Consider the following 15790-nt stretch of genomic DNA (forward strand, 5'->3'; position numbering starts at 1 on the left):
CTTTACAATATATATTAATGATTTAGATGATGGAATTGAGTGTAATATCTCCAAGTTTGCAGATGACACTAAACTTGGTGGCAGTGTGATCTGTGAGGAGGACACTAAGAGGCTGCAGGGTGATTTGGACAGGTTAGGCGAGTGGGCAAATACATGGCAGATGCAGTATAATGTGGATAAATGTGAGGTTATCCACTTTGGGGGCAAAAACACGAAGGCAGAATATTATCTGAATGGCGGAAGATTAGGAAAAGGGGAGGTGCAACGAGACCTGGGTGTCATGGTTCATCAGTCTTTGAAAATTGGCATGCAGGTACAGCAGGCGGTGAAGAAGGCAAATGGTATGTTGGCCTTCATAGTAAGGGGATTTGAGCATAGGAGCAGGAAAGTCTTGCTGCAGTTGTACAGGGCCCTTGGTGAGGCCCCACCTGGAATATTGTGTTCAGTTTTGGTCTCCTAATCTGAGGAAGGACGTTCTGGCTATTGAGGGAGTGCAGCGAAGGTTCACCAGACTGATTCCAGGGATGGCTGGGCTGTCATATGAGGAGAGACTGGATCAACTGGGCCTTTATTCACTGGAGTTTAGAAGGATGAGAGGGGATCTCAGAAACATATAAGATTCTGACTGGACTAGACAGGCTAGATGCAGGAAGAATGTTCCCGATGTTGGGGAAGTCCAGAACCAGCGGACACAGTCTTTAGGATAAGGGGCAGGCCACTTAGTACTGAGATGAGGAGAAACTTCTTCACTCAGAGTTGTTAACCTGTGGAATTTCCTGCTGCAGAGAGTTGTTGATGCCAGTTCATTGGATATATTCAAGAGGGAGTTCGATATGGCCCTTATGGTTAAGGGGATCAAGGGGTATGGAGAGAAAGCAGGAAAGGGGTACTGAAGGAATGATCAGCCATGATCTTCTTGAATGATGGTGCAGGCTCGAATGGCCTACTCCTGCACCTATTTTCTATGTTTCTATGGTCGTGCCGTGGATTTTGATGACCGGGGTGGGTAATGCTGTGAGGTGGGATCAGGTTGGTGGAGACCATCTTATATGGCTCGGAGACGTGAACCATATAAAGTAGACAGCTCAAAGCACTGGAGAAGTACCACCAGCGCTGCCTCTGCAAGATCCTGCAAATCCATTGGGAGGATAGATGAACCAGCGTCAGTGTTCTCGCTCAGGCCAACATCCCCAGCATTGAAGCACTGACCACACTCGACCAGCTCCATTGGGCGGGCCAAATCGTCCACATGCCTGACACGAGACTCCCAAAACAAGCACTCTACTCGGAACTCCTATACAGTAAGTGAGCCCCACGTGGGCAGAGAAAACGTTTCAAGGACACCCTCAATTCCTCCTTGATAAAGTGCAACATCCCCACCGGCACCTGGGAATCCCTGGCCCAAGACCGCCCTAAGTGGAGGAAGAGCATCCGGGAGGGCGCTGGGCACCTTGAGTCTCGTCTCCGAGAGCACACAGAAACCAAACGCAGACAGTGGAAAACCAGACTACCCACCCACTCACCCACCCTTCAACCACTGTCTGTCCCACCTGTGACAGAGACTGTAATTCCCGTATTGGACTGTACAATCACCTGAACTCACTTTGAGTGGAAGCAAGTCTTCCTCAATTTCGAGGGACTGCCTGTGATGATGGTGACTGCAGAAACTCGAGGAATATAAAAGTGCAGAGATGCAATTAAAAAGGAAATTAGCAAAGCAAAGAGAGCATGAAAACATTTTGGCAAGTAAATTGAAGGAAAACCCAAAGATGTTTTAAAAATACATCAGTTATCCACTTGCTCTTAAAGAAAGAGTAGGGTCTATTGGAGACCACAAAGGTAATCTGTGTGTGAAGGCAAAAGATATGGGTATGGTTCTTAATACTTTACGTCTGTTTTCAGAAAAGAGATGGGTGATGCAGACATTGCAATCAGGGAGGAAGAGTGTGAAATATTAGATGGAATAAGCATAGTGAAAAAGGAAGTATTAAGGGATTTAGTTGCTTTGAAAGTGGATAAATCCCCAGGCCCGGATGTTAAGAGAAGCAAAACAGGAAATAGCAGAGGCTCTGACCATCATTCTCCAATCCTCTCTGGCCACAGGTATGGTGCCGGAGGACTGCTAACATTGTACCTTTGTTTAAAAAGAGAGAAAGGGATAGACCGAGTAATTACAGGCCAGTCAGCCTAACCTCGGTGGTAGGAAAATTATTGGATAAATCTTCATTTAGAAAGACACGGATCAATCAAGGAGAGTCAGCATGGATTTGTTAAGGGAAAGTCGTGTCTGACTAACGTGATTGAATTTTTTGAAGCGGTAACCTGAAGGATCGATGAGGGTAGTGCATTTGATGTAGTTTATATGGATTTTAGCAAGGCTTTTGATAAGGTCCCACATGGCAGATTGATCACAAAATAAAAAGCCATGGAATCCAGGGCAAAGTGGTAAGTTGGATCCAAAATTGGCTCAGAGGCAGGAAGCAAAGGGTAATGGCTGATGGGTGTTTTTGTGACATGAAGGCTGTATCCAGTGGGGTTCTGCAGGGCTCAGTATTCGGTCTCTTACTTTTTGTGGTATGACCTGAATTTGATATTGGGGTATGATTAAGAAGTTTGGGTATGATTAAGAAGTTTGCAGATGATACAAAAATTGGCTGTGTGGTTGATAGTGAGGAGGAAAGCTGCAGACTTCAGGAAGATATCAATGAGCTGGTTAGGTGGGCAAAACAGTGGCAAATGGAATTTAATCCGGAGAAATGTGAGGTAATGTATTTGGGGAGTGCTAACAAGGCAACGGAATACACATCAAGTGGTAGGATACTGAGAAGAGTAGAGGAACAAAGGGATCTTGAAGTGTATGTCCACAGATCCCTGAAGGTAGTAGGCCAGGTAGATAAGGTGGTTAAGAAGGCATACGGAATACATACCTTTATTAGGCGAGGCATAGAATACAAGAGCAGGGAGGTTATGCTTGAACTGTATAAAAAAACTTCTTGAGCCACAGCTAGAGTACTGCGTGCAGTTCTGGTCACCACATTACAGGAAAGATGTGGAACACCGGAGGCTGAGGGGAGACCTTTATTGAGATGTATAAAATTATGAGGGGCCTAGATAGGGTGGATCGGAAGGATCTATTTCCCTTAGCAGGGGGGCATAGATTTAAAGTAATTTGTGGGAGGATTTGAAGGGAGATGTATTCACCCAGATGGTGGTGGGGGCCTGACATTCCAGGTCCCAAACTTCATTGCCCCAAAACAGCGACAGCAACAGAAACAATGCCGCAGGGGAATCAACGCCGGTGCACTCAAAGATCCTGCAAAGAAAGCGCTATTCAGCCAGCGCCTCGATACCAACCTGATGACTTTCAGTGACCCAGAGACACAGAGTGCCCACAGCGTCTGGTCTGCCCTCAAGGCCTCCATAATCAGCACCTGTGAAGAGACGCTTGGTCATTCGACCAAGAAACACCAAGACTGGTTCGACGAGAATGACCAGGAGATCCAGGAGCTAATGTGCCATAAGAGCAAGGCATTCTTGGACTGGAAGCAGCAACACAACTCGAGGGCAAGAAAGCAACTCTACAAACGTCTGAAGGCCGAGGTCCAACAGAAAACCCGCGACCTAAAGAACAGATGTTGGGTAGAGAAAGCTCAAGAAATCCAGCAGCTAGCCGACAAGCATGAAGTGCGAGGATTCTTCAGCGCAGTCAAGGTGATCTACGGCGCAAGCACCCAAGTCCCTACCCCACTGCTGGCCAAGAATGGAGAAGTGCTCATCAAGGACAGAGAGGCAGTCAGTGCCCACTGGAAGGAGCACTTTGAGGATCTCCTCAACCGAGACTCTCTCTTCGATGTGAGTGTCCTCTACTCCATCCCACAGCATGCCACCCACCACCATCTCGGCACAACCCCAGCCCTGCACGACGTTGAAAAGGCCATCTGACAACTGAAGACTAAGTCATCAGGAGCAGATAGAATCCCTGCCGAAGCACTAAAACATGGCAGAGAAGCACTACTGGCACAGATCCATAACCTCATCTCTCATCTGGAAGGAGGAGATCATGCCAGGACATGTCAGAGATGCTGTAATCTTGACCATCTTCAAGAAAGGTGACAAGTCTGACTGCAGTAACTACAGAGGAATCTCCCTGCTGTTGACCACCAGGAAAGTCATCGTAAAAATCCTCCTGAATTGCCGCCTTCCTGTGGCTGAAGAACTCTTCCGAGTCGCAATGCAGATTCCTCTCACAAAGGGGCACAATGGACATGATCTTCACCGCGCAGCAGATACAAGAGAATTGCAGGGAACAGCACCAACTCTTGTATATGGCTGCCTTTGACCTCACAAAAGCCTTCGACACTGTCAACCGTGAAGCATTATGGAGCGGCGATTCGGTTGCCCTCAGAAGCTTGTCACCATCCTCCGCCTCCTCCACGATGACATGCAAACCACGATCCTGACCAACGGATCCATCACAGACCCATTCCACGTTCGGACCGGGGTCAAGCAAGGCTGTGTCATTGCACCAACACTCTTCTCGATCTTCCTTGCTGCAATGCTCCATCTCACCCTCAGCAAGCTCCCCGCTGGAGTGGAACTAAATTACAGGACAACCGGGAATCTGTTCAACATCCGCTGCCTCCAGGCCAGATCCAAGGTTGTCCCATCCTCCGTCATCGAATTACAGTACGCAGACGGCGCCTGTATCTGTGCACACTCTGAGGCCGAACTCCAAGCCATCGTCGACACTTTCACCAAGGCATACGAGAGCATGGGCCTTACATTAAACATCCATAAGACAAAGATCCTCTACCAACCTGACCCCGCCACACAGCACTGCCCCCCCCCGGTTATCAAAATCCACGACGAGGCCTTGGACAACGGGGACAATTTTCCAAACCACGGGAGCCTACTGTCAAGGGCAGACATCGACGACAAGGTCCAACACCACCTTCAGTGTGCCAGTGTAACCTTCGGTCGCCTGAGGAAGAGAGTGTTTGAAGACCAGGATCTCAAACCCGGCACCAAGCTCATGGTCTACAGAGCAGTGGTGATACCCACCCTCCTATATGGCTCACAGTCATGGACTATGTACATCAGGCAGCTCAAAACACTGGAGAAGTACCACCAACGCTGCCTTCGCATGATCCTGCAAACTTATTGGCAGGACAGGCGCACCAATGTCAGTGTTCTCGCTCAGACCAACATCCCCAGCATCGAAGCATTGACCACGCTCAATCAACTCCACTGGGCAGGCCTCATCGTCCGCATGCCTGACACGTGACTCCCAAAACAAACGCTCTACTCGGAGCTTCGACACGGCAAATGAACCCCAGGTGGGCAGAGGAACCGCTTCAAGGACACCCTCAAAGCCCCCTTGATAAAATGTAACATCCCAAGCGATACCTGGGAATTCCTGACCCAAGACCGCCCAAAGTGGAGGAAAAGCATCCGGGAAGGCACTGAACACCTCGAGTCTTTTTGCCGAAAGCAAGCGGAAGCCAAGCGTCGACAGCAGAAGGAGCGCATGGCACCCCACCCGCCCGTTCCTTCAACCACTGTTTTCCCCACCTGTGACAGAGATTGTAGGTCCCACATTGGAATCTTTAATCACCTGAAAACAAATTTTTAGTGTGGAAGCAAGCCATCCTCGACTCCGAGGGACTCCCTATGATGATGATGATGATGGTGGGAGTCTGGAACTCACTGCCTGAACTAAGACCGCCTTTTTCCACCTCCGTAACATCACCCGTCCTTCACCCTTGCCTCAGCTCATCCACTGCTGAAGCCCTCATCAATGCCTTTGTTACCTCTAGACTTGACTATTCCAACGCACTCCTGACTGGCCTCCCACATTCTACCCTCTCTAAACTTGAGGTGATCTAAAACTTGGCTGCCCCGTGTCCTAACTCGCGCTAAGTCCCATTCACCCATCACCCCTGTGCTCGCTGACCTACATTGGCTCCCGGTTAAGCAACGCATTGATTTCAAAATTCTCATCCTTGTTTTCAAATCCCTCCAAGGTCTCGCCCTCTCTTGCTCTGTAATCTCCTTCAGCCCCACCACCCCAGAGATGTCTGCGCTCCTCTAATTCTGCCTTCTTGAGCATCTCTGATTATAATCGCTCAACCATTGGTGGCCGTGCCTTCTGCTGCCTAGGCCTTAAAGTCTCTCATTTCTTGCCTAAACGTCTCTGCTTCTCTACCTCTCTTTCCTCCTTTTAAGAAGTCCCTTAAAACCTACCTCCTTGACCAATCTGCCCTAATTTCTCCTTGTGTGGCTTGGTGTCAAATCCTTTGTCTCTATACTCCTGTGAAGCGCCTTGGGATGTTTCGCTACATTAAAGGTGTTAGGTATTGATGTGTGTATCGTCCTGGTACCTTAAATGTAATATAAGCACAATGGTACACCACAAAGGGCGCTATGGTGGGAAACCTGAAAGTACCTGCAAGAGGCAATATAAAAGGCTGACCACCACACCTGAGAGGCACTCTGAGGCTGTTCAATAAAGGATGAAGGTCACAGCAGTTAGATTAACACCAGACCGTGTGGAGTCAGTGATCTGTATGCTACATACACCACAAAAGGCGCTATATACATGCACGTTATTGTTGTTCAAGTGACATTTCATGTTGTATGAGTGTAAACAGTGGGTGTGAGGAGCTATTTGAGCATGGAGACCATCACAATTGATTCTATTGCTGTTTTCCATGCTGTACACATTCAAGCGGCGATCCCCGGACAGTGATCGGGAGCTGGAACCAACGTTGTCTTTAATCTGCGCGATGCCACAGGGATCCTGCGCAGTCTTCATCTCAATGCAGAAACGCTGCATGCGTGGTATTTTGAATGGCCTGCAGAGCTCCTTAAAGGGGCCGCACCGGAAACATTAGAGGGAGCAGTGGCTGGAACCTGGCTGAATATCCTTTGCCCTATTTCCCCTCCTCCCTGTATCGCTACTCTGGGAGTGCTATGGCCGGTTGTTGAATTTCCAGCTGTTGCCCTGCTAAGATTAGTTAATCCAACATTAGTGTAGCCTGCTCATAAAGCTGGTGAAATGACTTCGCATCTTAAAAGGAGTGTTTTTTTTTATTTGTTGCAAAATCAGATGACAAACTACATTAGCAATCATTTGTGCGAAAAACAAACAGTTGATATTTCGATAAAGCCAGTGTATTCACAGGGACATAAATCAATAATCAAGATTGCTTATTTTATATTATCTTAAAAAAAAGATTCAGTAAATTAGTTCCTTCAACTGTCACAGTCGGAATTCTGAATCCTATTTCTTTGGGTCGTGGTAGTTAGGTTTTTATGCTGAATAATGGTTCTTACTGTGGGTTATGTGGGCAATATCAATGCATTCAGTTCACGTTGAGCTTCTGCACCAATTTGCCAGAGTGCTCCTGACTACATTTGTTCTGGACTTGAGACACATTGTGAATGTACTCCAGTTAATCAAATAGCCATTTATTTTGTTCACAAACTGATTCTTCCCAAACAGCAGTTAGCTACAAAAAAAAATACGTTGTGCAAAGGAAACATTCTGGTTATTTTGTGCTTTATCCCCAATTGCACATTTGAAGGAATATGTTTTAAACTTTTTGGATAAAAACAAATCTATCTTGACTCCAATGCTCTTTGTAGCTTTTTTCTGGCTATAAAACACTTGGCTGACCTCCAACTGGATTATTGTGTCCAATTCTGGGCATCGCACTTTAGGAAGGATGTGAAGACCTTGGAGACGGTGCAGAAAAGATTTACAAGAGTGGTTCCAGGAATGAGGGACTTCAGTTAGGTGGATAGACTGGAGAAGCTGGGGTTGCTCTACTCAGAGCAGAGAAGATTGAGTGGAGATTTGATAGAGGTGTTCAAAATCACGAGGGGTCTAGATAGAGTAGATCGAGAGAAACTGTTCAATTGGTGGAAGGGTTGAGAACCAGAGGACACAGATTTAAGGTGATTGGCAGAAGAACCAAAGGCAACTACAGGAAAAAACATTTTACACAGTGAGTGGTTATGATCTGGAATGCACTGCCTGAGAGGGTGGTGGAGGCAGATTCAATTGTGGCTTTCAAAAGGGAATTGCATAAGTACCTGAAGGAGAAAAATTTGCAGGGTTACGGGGAAAAGGGCGGGGGAGTGGGACTAGCTGAAGTGCTCTCCCAGAGAGCTGGCACAGCTCAATGGGCCGAATGGCCTTCTGTGCTGTAACCATTCTATGATTCCAGCACTTGGAGTCCAGGTATCTTTCTGGTTAACCTACACTGCACTCCAAGGCCAAAATATCCTTCCTAAGGTATGATGCCCAGAACTGCTCACAGTATTCCAGGTGTGGTCTAACCAGGGCTTGTGTGTAAAAGAAAAAGTGCTGGATATCCCGAGCTTGTTTAATTCTGTTGTTACCCATGGCTGGCAGTAGTACATCCCTTTTTATATAAGACAAATGTGGTTGCTGCGTTATCTCACATGTAATGTTGTTTGAAAAGGAATTTGAACACAACTCTATATAGCTGTAGCTGAATTTTCATCGAGAGAAAACTTTACTTGATGAATTTTAACTTGATATTAAATAAGCAGTAAATTTTTAAAAACTGCCCAGAGCAGTTCTGTGTAAATTCTCATTGACTTTCTGAACTGTTAACTTTTAGAAAACGCAGGGAAGACGAGCGGGAAAGGGAGAGGAAACGGAAAGAGAAGCTGCGGGGCAAGGAACACCGGCAGAAAGAGCAGGAAGAGACACGTCGCCTGCGCAAACTCTGGAAGATAAAAATGGAGAATGAAAAAGAGCAGAGAGAGGCCAGTGCGTGGGAGGAGAGAAAGCTGGTATTGGCACAGAGGAAGCTGGACTCCTACAAGCTTCTCACTGTACTTTTAAACAGTGCAAAAGTAAGTGTTTTTTTTTACATTACATAGGATATACGGTACAGAAACAGGCCATTTGGTCCAACCAGTCCATGCCGGCGATTATGCTCCACTCGAGCCTCCTCCCATCTTTCCTCATCTAAATCTATCCGCATAACCCTCTATTCCCTTCTCCTTCATATGCTTGTCTAGCCTCCCCTTAAATGCATCTATACTATTCGCATTAATCACTTCCTGTGGTAACGAGTTCCACATTCTCACCACACTTTGGGTAAAGAGATTTCTTCTGAATTCCCTAATGGATTTCTTGGTGACTATCTTATATTGATGGCATCTAGTTATGCTCTTCCCGACAAGTGGAAACATTCACTCTTCCACCACGGCCCCAGCCCGGCCCCTCATTTCTTTGTCTGGTCCCTTCGTTCTCCTACAGGCACTGACCCGTGGCTGGCAGTAGTTCTCTGGCCAACCCTTCATGTGCCAGTCTCCACACTGAGCATCAGGGAGCAGTCCAGCCTGGATCCTCCTCCTCACCCACACCCAGTGTCCACACGAGCATGTTTTCTAGCCGGGAATGACTGGAAAGCAGTCAGGAGTAGGAGCAATAGCTGCCTGTTTTTTCTCCCTAACAGTAGCAACTCTGATGGTCGGAGCATAAACCAGGAAATAGTGAGGGCTTGTAAAAAGGGAACAGCAATAATCATGGGTGATTTTAACCTCCCATATTAATTGGACAAATCAAATTGGTCAGGATAGCCTTGAGGAGGTGTTCATAGAGTGCATAAGGGATGGGTTCCTTGAGCAGTATGTAACGGAACCAACCCGGGGGCAGGCTATCTTGGATCTGGTCCTGTGTAATGCGACAAGATTAATAAACAATCTCCTAGTAAAGGATTCCCTCGGAATGAGTGATCATAGCATGATTGAATTTCAAATTCAGATGGAGGGTGAGAAAGTTGGATCCCTAACCAGCGTACTAAGCTTAAATAAAGGAGACTATGAAGGTATGAGGGCAGAGTTGGGTAAAGTGGACTGGGAAAATAGGTTAAAGTGTAGGACGGTTGATGAACAGTAGTGTACATTTAAGGAGATATTTCATAACTCAAGAAAAATATATTCCAGTGAGGAGGAAAGGGTGTAAGAGAAAAGATGGCCATCTGTGGCTAACTAAAGAAATAAAGGACAGTATCCAATTTAAAAACAAGGGCATAAAAAAGTGGCCAAAACTAGTGGGAGGACAGAAGACTGGGAAGCTTTTAAAAGCCAGAAAAGAATGACACAAAAAATGATTAAGAAAGGGAAGACAGACTATGAAAGTAAACTAGCACAAAATATAAAAACAGATAGCAAGAGTTTCTACAGCTATATAAAAGGAAAAGAGTGGCTAAAGTAAATGTTGGTCCCTTAGAGGATGAGACTGGGGAACTAGTAATGGGGAACATGGAGATGGCAGAGACTCTGAACAAATATTTTGTATCAGTCTTTACGGTAGAGGGCACTAACAATATTCCAACAGTGGATAGTCAAGAGGCTATAGGGGCGGGGGAGGAACTTACCACAATCACAATCACTAAGGAGGTGGTACGCAGTAAGATAATAGGACTAAAGGCAGATAAATCCCCTGGACCTGATGGCTTGCATCCTAGGGTCTTAAGAGAAGTGGTGGCAGGGATTGTGGATGCATTGGTTGTAATTTACCAACATTTCTTGGATTCTAGAGAGGTCCCAGCAGTTTGGAAAACTGCAAATGTAACGCCCCTATTTAAAAAAAGGAGGCAGACAAAAAGCAGGAAACTATAGACCAGTTAGCCTAACATCTGTGGTTGGGAAAATGTTGGAGTCCATTATTAAAGAAGCAGTAGCAGGACATTTGGAAAAGCAAAATTCGGTCAGGCAGAGTCAGCATGGATTTATGAAGGGGAAGTCACGTTTGACAAATTTGCTGGAGTTCCTGGAGGATGTAACGAACAGGGTGGATAAAGGGGAACCAGTGGATGTGGTGTATTTGGACTTCCAGAAGGCATTTGACAAGGTGCCACATAAAAGGTTACTGCACAAGATAAAAGTTCACAGGGTTGGGGGTAATATATTAGCATGGATAGAGGATTGGCTAACAGAGAACAGAGAGTCGGGATAAATGGTTCATTCTCTGGTTGGCAACCAGTAACTAGTGAGGTGTTGCAGGGATCAGTGCTGGGATCCCAACTATTTACAATCTACATTAACGACTTGGAAGAAGGGACTGAGTGTAACGTAGCCAGGTTTGCTGATGATACAAAGATGGGAGGAAAAGCCATATGTGAGGAGGACACAAAAAATCTGCAAAAGGACATAGACAGGCTAAGTGAGTGGGCAAAAATTTGGCAGATGGAGTATAATGTTGGAAAGTGTGAGGTCATGCACTTTGGCAGAAAAAAATCAAAGAGCAAGTTATTATTTAAATGGAGAAGGATTGCAAAGTGCCGCAGTACAGCGGGACCTGGGGGTACTTGTGCACGAAACACAAAAGGATAGTATGCAGGTAGAGCAAGTGATCAGGAAGGCCAATGGTATCTTGGCCTTTATTGCAAAGTGGATGGAGTATAAAAGCAGGGAAGTGTTGCTACAGTTATACAGGGTATTGGTGAGGCCACACCTGGAATACTGCGTGCAGTTTTGGTTTCCATATTTATGAAAGGATATACTTGCTTTGGAGGCAGTTCAGAGAAGATTCACTAGTTTGATTCCGGGGATGAAGGGGTTGACTTATGAGGAAAGGTTGAGTAGGTTGGGCCTCTACTGATTGGAATTCTGAAGAATGAGAGGTGATCTTATCACAATGTATAAGATTATGAGGGGGCTTGACAGGGTGGATGCAGAGAGGATGTTTCCACTGATGGGAGAGGCTCGAACTAGAGGGCATGATCTTAGAATAAGGGGCTGCCCATTTAAAACAGAGATGAGGAGGAATTTCTTCTCAGGGTTGTAAATCTGTGGAATTCACTGCCTCAGAGAGCAGTGGAAGCTGGGACATTGAATAAATTTAAGACAGAAATAGACAGTTTCTTAAACTATAAGGGGATAAGAGGTTATGGGGAGCGGGCGGGGAAGTGGAGCTGAGTCCATGAAAAGGCCAGCCATGATCTTATTGAATGGCGGAGCAGGCTTGAGGGGCCGTATGGCCTACTCCTGTTCCTATTTCTTATGTTCTTATTAGTTCAGGGCACTAGTCAATGATCCGATTTGGGAGCTTTCTAGTCTGTGAGGCTCAGTGCCAGACCAGAAGGTACATTTACTAGCGGAGCCATGGGTGGTGAGGGAGGTGGGGCAAGAGGAGGGAGAGCACTAGAATGAAGTCATGTCTCATACCCTTTCCTTCCCATGGTTGATTTCAGTCTTGCTAAGCGGGTTTAATTCATTTTAGCAATTCCTATGTGGGCCACTAGGTGGAGCAATACAGCTGCGGATGAAAACCTTTGTTTTCTCTTTCCGTACAAGATCACACGCCACTGTTCAAGTCTCTTCATTCAGTCGCCAGCACCAAAATAGATTAACTGATCATTTATCTCGATTGCTGTTTGTAGGAGTTTGCTGTGCACAAAATGGTTGCTGTGTTCCCCGACGAAACAACTGTCTTGAGGATGTGAAAGGCACTATATAAATGAGAATGAGAAGTAGAAATTCATATAACACATATCTCGTACCGCAAGTGATCAGAAAGATGCTTTCAATTGTTGTAATGTTAGAAACATAGAAACAGTGTTGTCCAAACATAACAAACAAAACTCTCTCAGTCAGGGTGTAAAACAGACGGTTGATTCTATCCCATCAGGTATAAATTACCCCAGAATCCGAATCAGTAGGGTCAGTAAAAATTGCTACCAGGACACATTTTATCACTGAATAGATGTTTATGTTGATTCAGCGAAGCAGTATCAGTTCTTAGCTGGGCCACTAGTTGGAGCATTTCAGCTGCAGACCCAAACCTTTTGTCGACTGTCAGCTGAGTGACATTAAGAAGCAGTGACTGTCTTGTGTAGCTATCCTGTCGTTGTGGAAGGACTTACTTACTCCCTTCCTCTCGACCCTCCCTGCTACCTCAGAGAATCATTTTTAAGGAAACAAAATCGGGGAAGTTGACAAAGTGAATGCTGAAACTTAGCGGGCATGGTGGATTGATTGTGCCTCAGTTTGTCTGATCCCAAAGCAGTGCGAGATACAGGGACAGAGGTCACAACAATAACTTGCATTTCTATAGAGCTACAGGAATGTGTGCAGACCACTTCAAGAGGGACACAACAGACCAGGAGGGGTAAAGGGGAAAAAAGAAGAGGGATGCGGTGGGGGTTAAACCAAAGGCGCCGGCAAAGAGGAGGGTTTCCAAAACAGGAAGGGAGGTGGCAGGGCAGAGGGAACTGTGCAAGGTGATGGTGGCTGAATGAGCAGCCACTGATAGTGGAGTGAATGGAATGGCAGACCCTGGGTTAGAGGAATGGAGGGTCCATGCAGGGAGATAAGGCAGGAGGCAATCACTCAAAGGGTGGGGTAAGATATGGAGGGATTTGAAAACAAGGAGGTGAATGATGAAATCAGGCCCATGGAGCAAGTGAAACTTGGAAATGGCAGGGATGGTGGGAGTGTGCAATTCGGTGAGGAGGCAGTCTGCAGCATTGTGGATAAGCTGAAGGTTGAGGCAGTGGGTCGGGGTGAGGAGAGTGTTCAGAGAGGCCTCGAGGTAACCAGGACATAGACTAGAGTTCTGTGGTTGGGGGGTGGGAGAGAACGGGGTGGGTAGGAGCAGTGGAGGGACAATGTTGTGGAGACAGGGATAAGTGGGGTCGCTATGACGAAGGAAGCTGAACTTGGGGTTAAGCAGCAAGTCACGATTGTACATCTCCTGACGACTCCTGGGGAGGCAGCTGGTGGAGGTTGAATGGAGTGGCAAGAGGCACTTGTCTACTCGTGGTAGCCAGAAAGTAAGATCTGGTTTTGCCAACATTAAGCTGGAGAAGCTTCTGCCTCGCCCAGATCTTGATGCTGGACAGGCATTTGGAAAGTCTAACAAATGTCTTTTGGATCAGCAGGAGAGTCGGGGGTTGTCAACATGTTGAAGTTGACCCCATGCTTTCCCCTGATGATGTCACCATCATGTAAGAAAGAAGACTTGCATTTATATAGCGCCTTTCATGACCAACGGACGTCTCAAAGCGCTTTTCAGCCAATGAAGTACTTTTGAAGTGCAGTCACTGTTGTAATGTATGAAACATGGCAGCCAATTTGCGCACAGCAAGCTCCCACAAACAGCAATGTGATAATGACCAGATAATCTGTTTTTGTTTTCTTATGTTCATTGAGGGATAAATATTGGCTAGGACACTGGGGGTAACTCCCCTGCTCTTCTTCGAAATAGTGCCATGGGATCTTTTACGTCCACCTGAGAGAGCAGACGGGACCTTGGTTTAACGTCTCATCTGAAAGACGGCACCTCCGACAGTGCAGCACTCCCTCAGCACTGCACTGGGAGTGTCAGCCTAAATTTGTACTCCAGTCTCTGGAGACTTTGAACCCACAACCTTCTGACTCCGAGGCGAGTGTGCTTCCCACTGAGCCACAGCTGACACAGTAGATGGCGATGGGTTCCTGGGGTGCACTGGAAGTGTAGGTAGAGGAAGAGCAGACATTGAAAGCAAGGTCGTGCCTGCATTGTGAGCGGAACCAGGAGAGGACAGTACTACGGAAAGATGGGAGAAGGAAGGAATGATCAATCATGGCATGGATAACTCTGGGATGGCTGGGACTAAACAAATTCTGTGCCAAACACTAAAAACAAGTCTGCACCAAAGATAGTGGTAACGCAATCTTCTGCTAAGCTTTTTCACAGAACACCACATACTGTGTGTGTGAAACTATTGACTGAATAAAAGCATTAAAATATGTATGGTAAACTCCAATGTAGGAGATTAGCACTAAGCGGATTATGTGAGTGTAGAGCACGCTGTACCGTGTGATGTACTATGTAATGGGATGTCGGCACTCTGCGCCTTCACATCATTGGCACAGTAACCACCTCATTTGCTTCCTGTTGTGTAAACTTGGCTACGGTTCCTCTCATTGGGAGGACCTACGCACTCCCCCCTAGCCCTCCCAGCTGCCTCAGGGAATTGCTTTAAGGAAACAAAATCAGGAAAGTTGACAAAGTAAATGCTGAAATGGGGTACTTGTGCATGAAACACAAAAGGATAGTATGCAGGTACAGCAAGTGATCAGGAAGGCCAATGGATTCTTGGCCTTTATTGCAAAGGGAATGGAATATAAAAGCAGGGAAGTCTTGCTACAGCTATATAAGGTCACACCTGGAATACTGCGTGCAGTTTTGGTTTCCATATTTATGAAAGGATATACTTGCGTTGGAGGCAGTTCAGAGAAGGTTCACTAGGTTGATTCCGGAGAAGAAAGGGTTCACTTATGAGGAGGTTGGGCCTCTACTCATTAGAATTCAGAAGAATAAGAGGTGATCTTATCGAAGTGTATAAGATTATGAGGGGGCTTGACAAGGTTGATGCAGAGAGGATGTTTCCACTGATGGGGGAGACTCGAACTAGAAGGCATGATCTTAGAATAAGGGGTCGCCCATTTAAAACTGAGATGAGGAGCAATTTCTTCTCTGAGGGTTGTAAATCTGCCTCAGAGAGCTGTGGAAGCTGGGACATTGAATAAATTTAAGACAGAAATAGACAGTTTCTTAAACAATAAGGGGTTATGGAGAGCGGGCGGGGAAGTGGAGCTGAGTCCATGATCGGATCAGCCATGATATTGAATTGTAGGGGGGTGGTGGAGGAGAGGAAAGGGGGATGGGAGAAGGGGGGGAGGGAGGAAAGGGGGATGGGAGAATGGGGAGGGGGAGGGGGAAGGGGATGGGAGGGGGAAGGGGATGGGAGAAGGGGGA

At 46.4% G+C, this 15790-nt stretch overlaps 1 protein-coding gene across 1 annotated transcript in view; it reads left to right on the top strand.

Annotated features, from left to right (window-relative positions):
* Positions 1–12491, top strand: part of LOC139266108 (A-kinase anchor protein 17A-like) — a 63075-nt gene extending 50584 nt beyond the window's left edge. Inside the window, exons 4-5 of the mRNA XM_070883955.1 lie at positions 8652–8889; positions 12429–12491. Coding sequence (XP_070740056.1) covers positions 8652–8889; positions 12429–12491 — 301 coding nt within the window. The remainder of the gene's footprint in view (positions 1–8651; positions 8890–12428) is intronic.
* The last annotated feature ends 3299 nt before the right edge of the window (positions 12492–15790 follow it).

The sequence above is a fragment of the Pristiophorus japonicus genome, chromosome 6, assembly GCF_044704955.1.
Source record: "Pristiophorus japonicus isolate sPriJap1 chromosome 6, sPriJap1.hap1, whole genome shotgun sequence".
Classification (NCBI taxonomy): Eukaryota; Metazoa; Chordata; class Chondrichthyes; family Pristiophoridae; genus Pristiophorus; species Pristiophorus japonicus.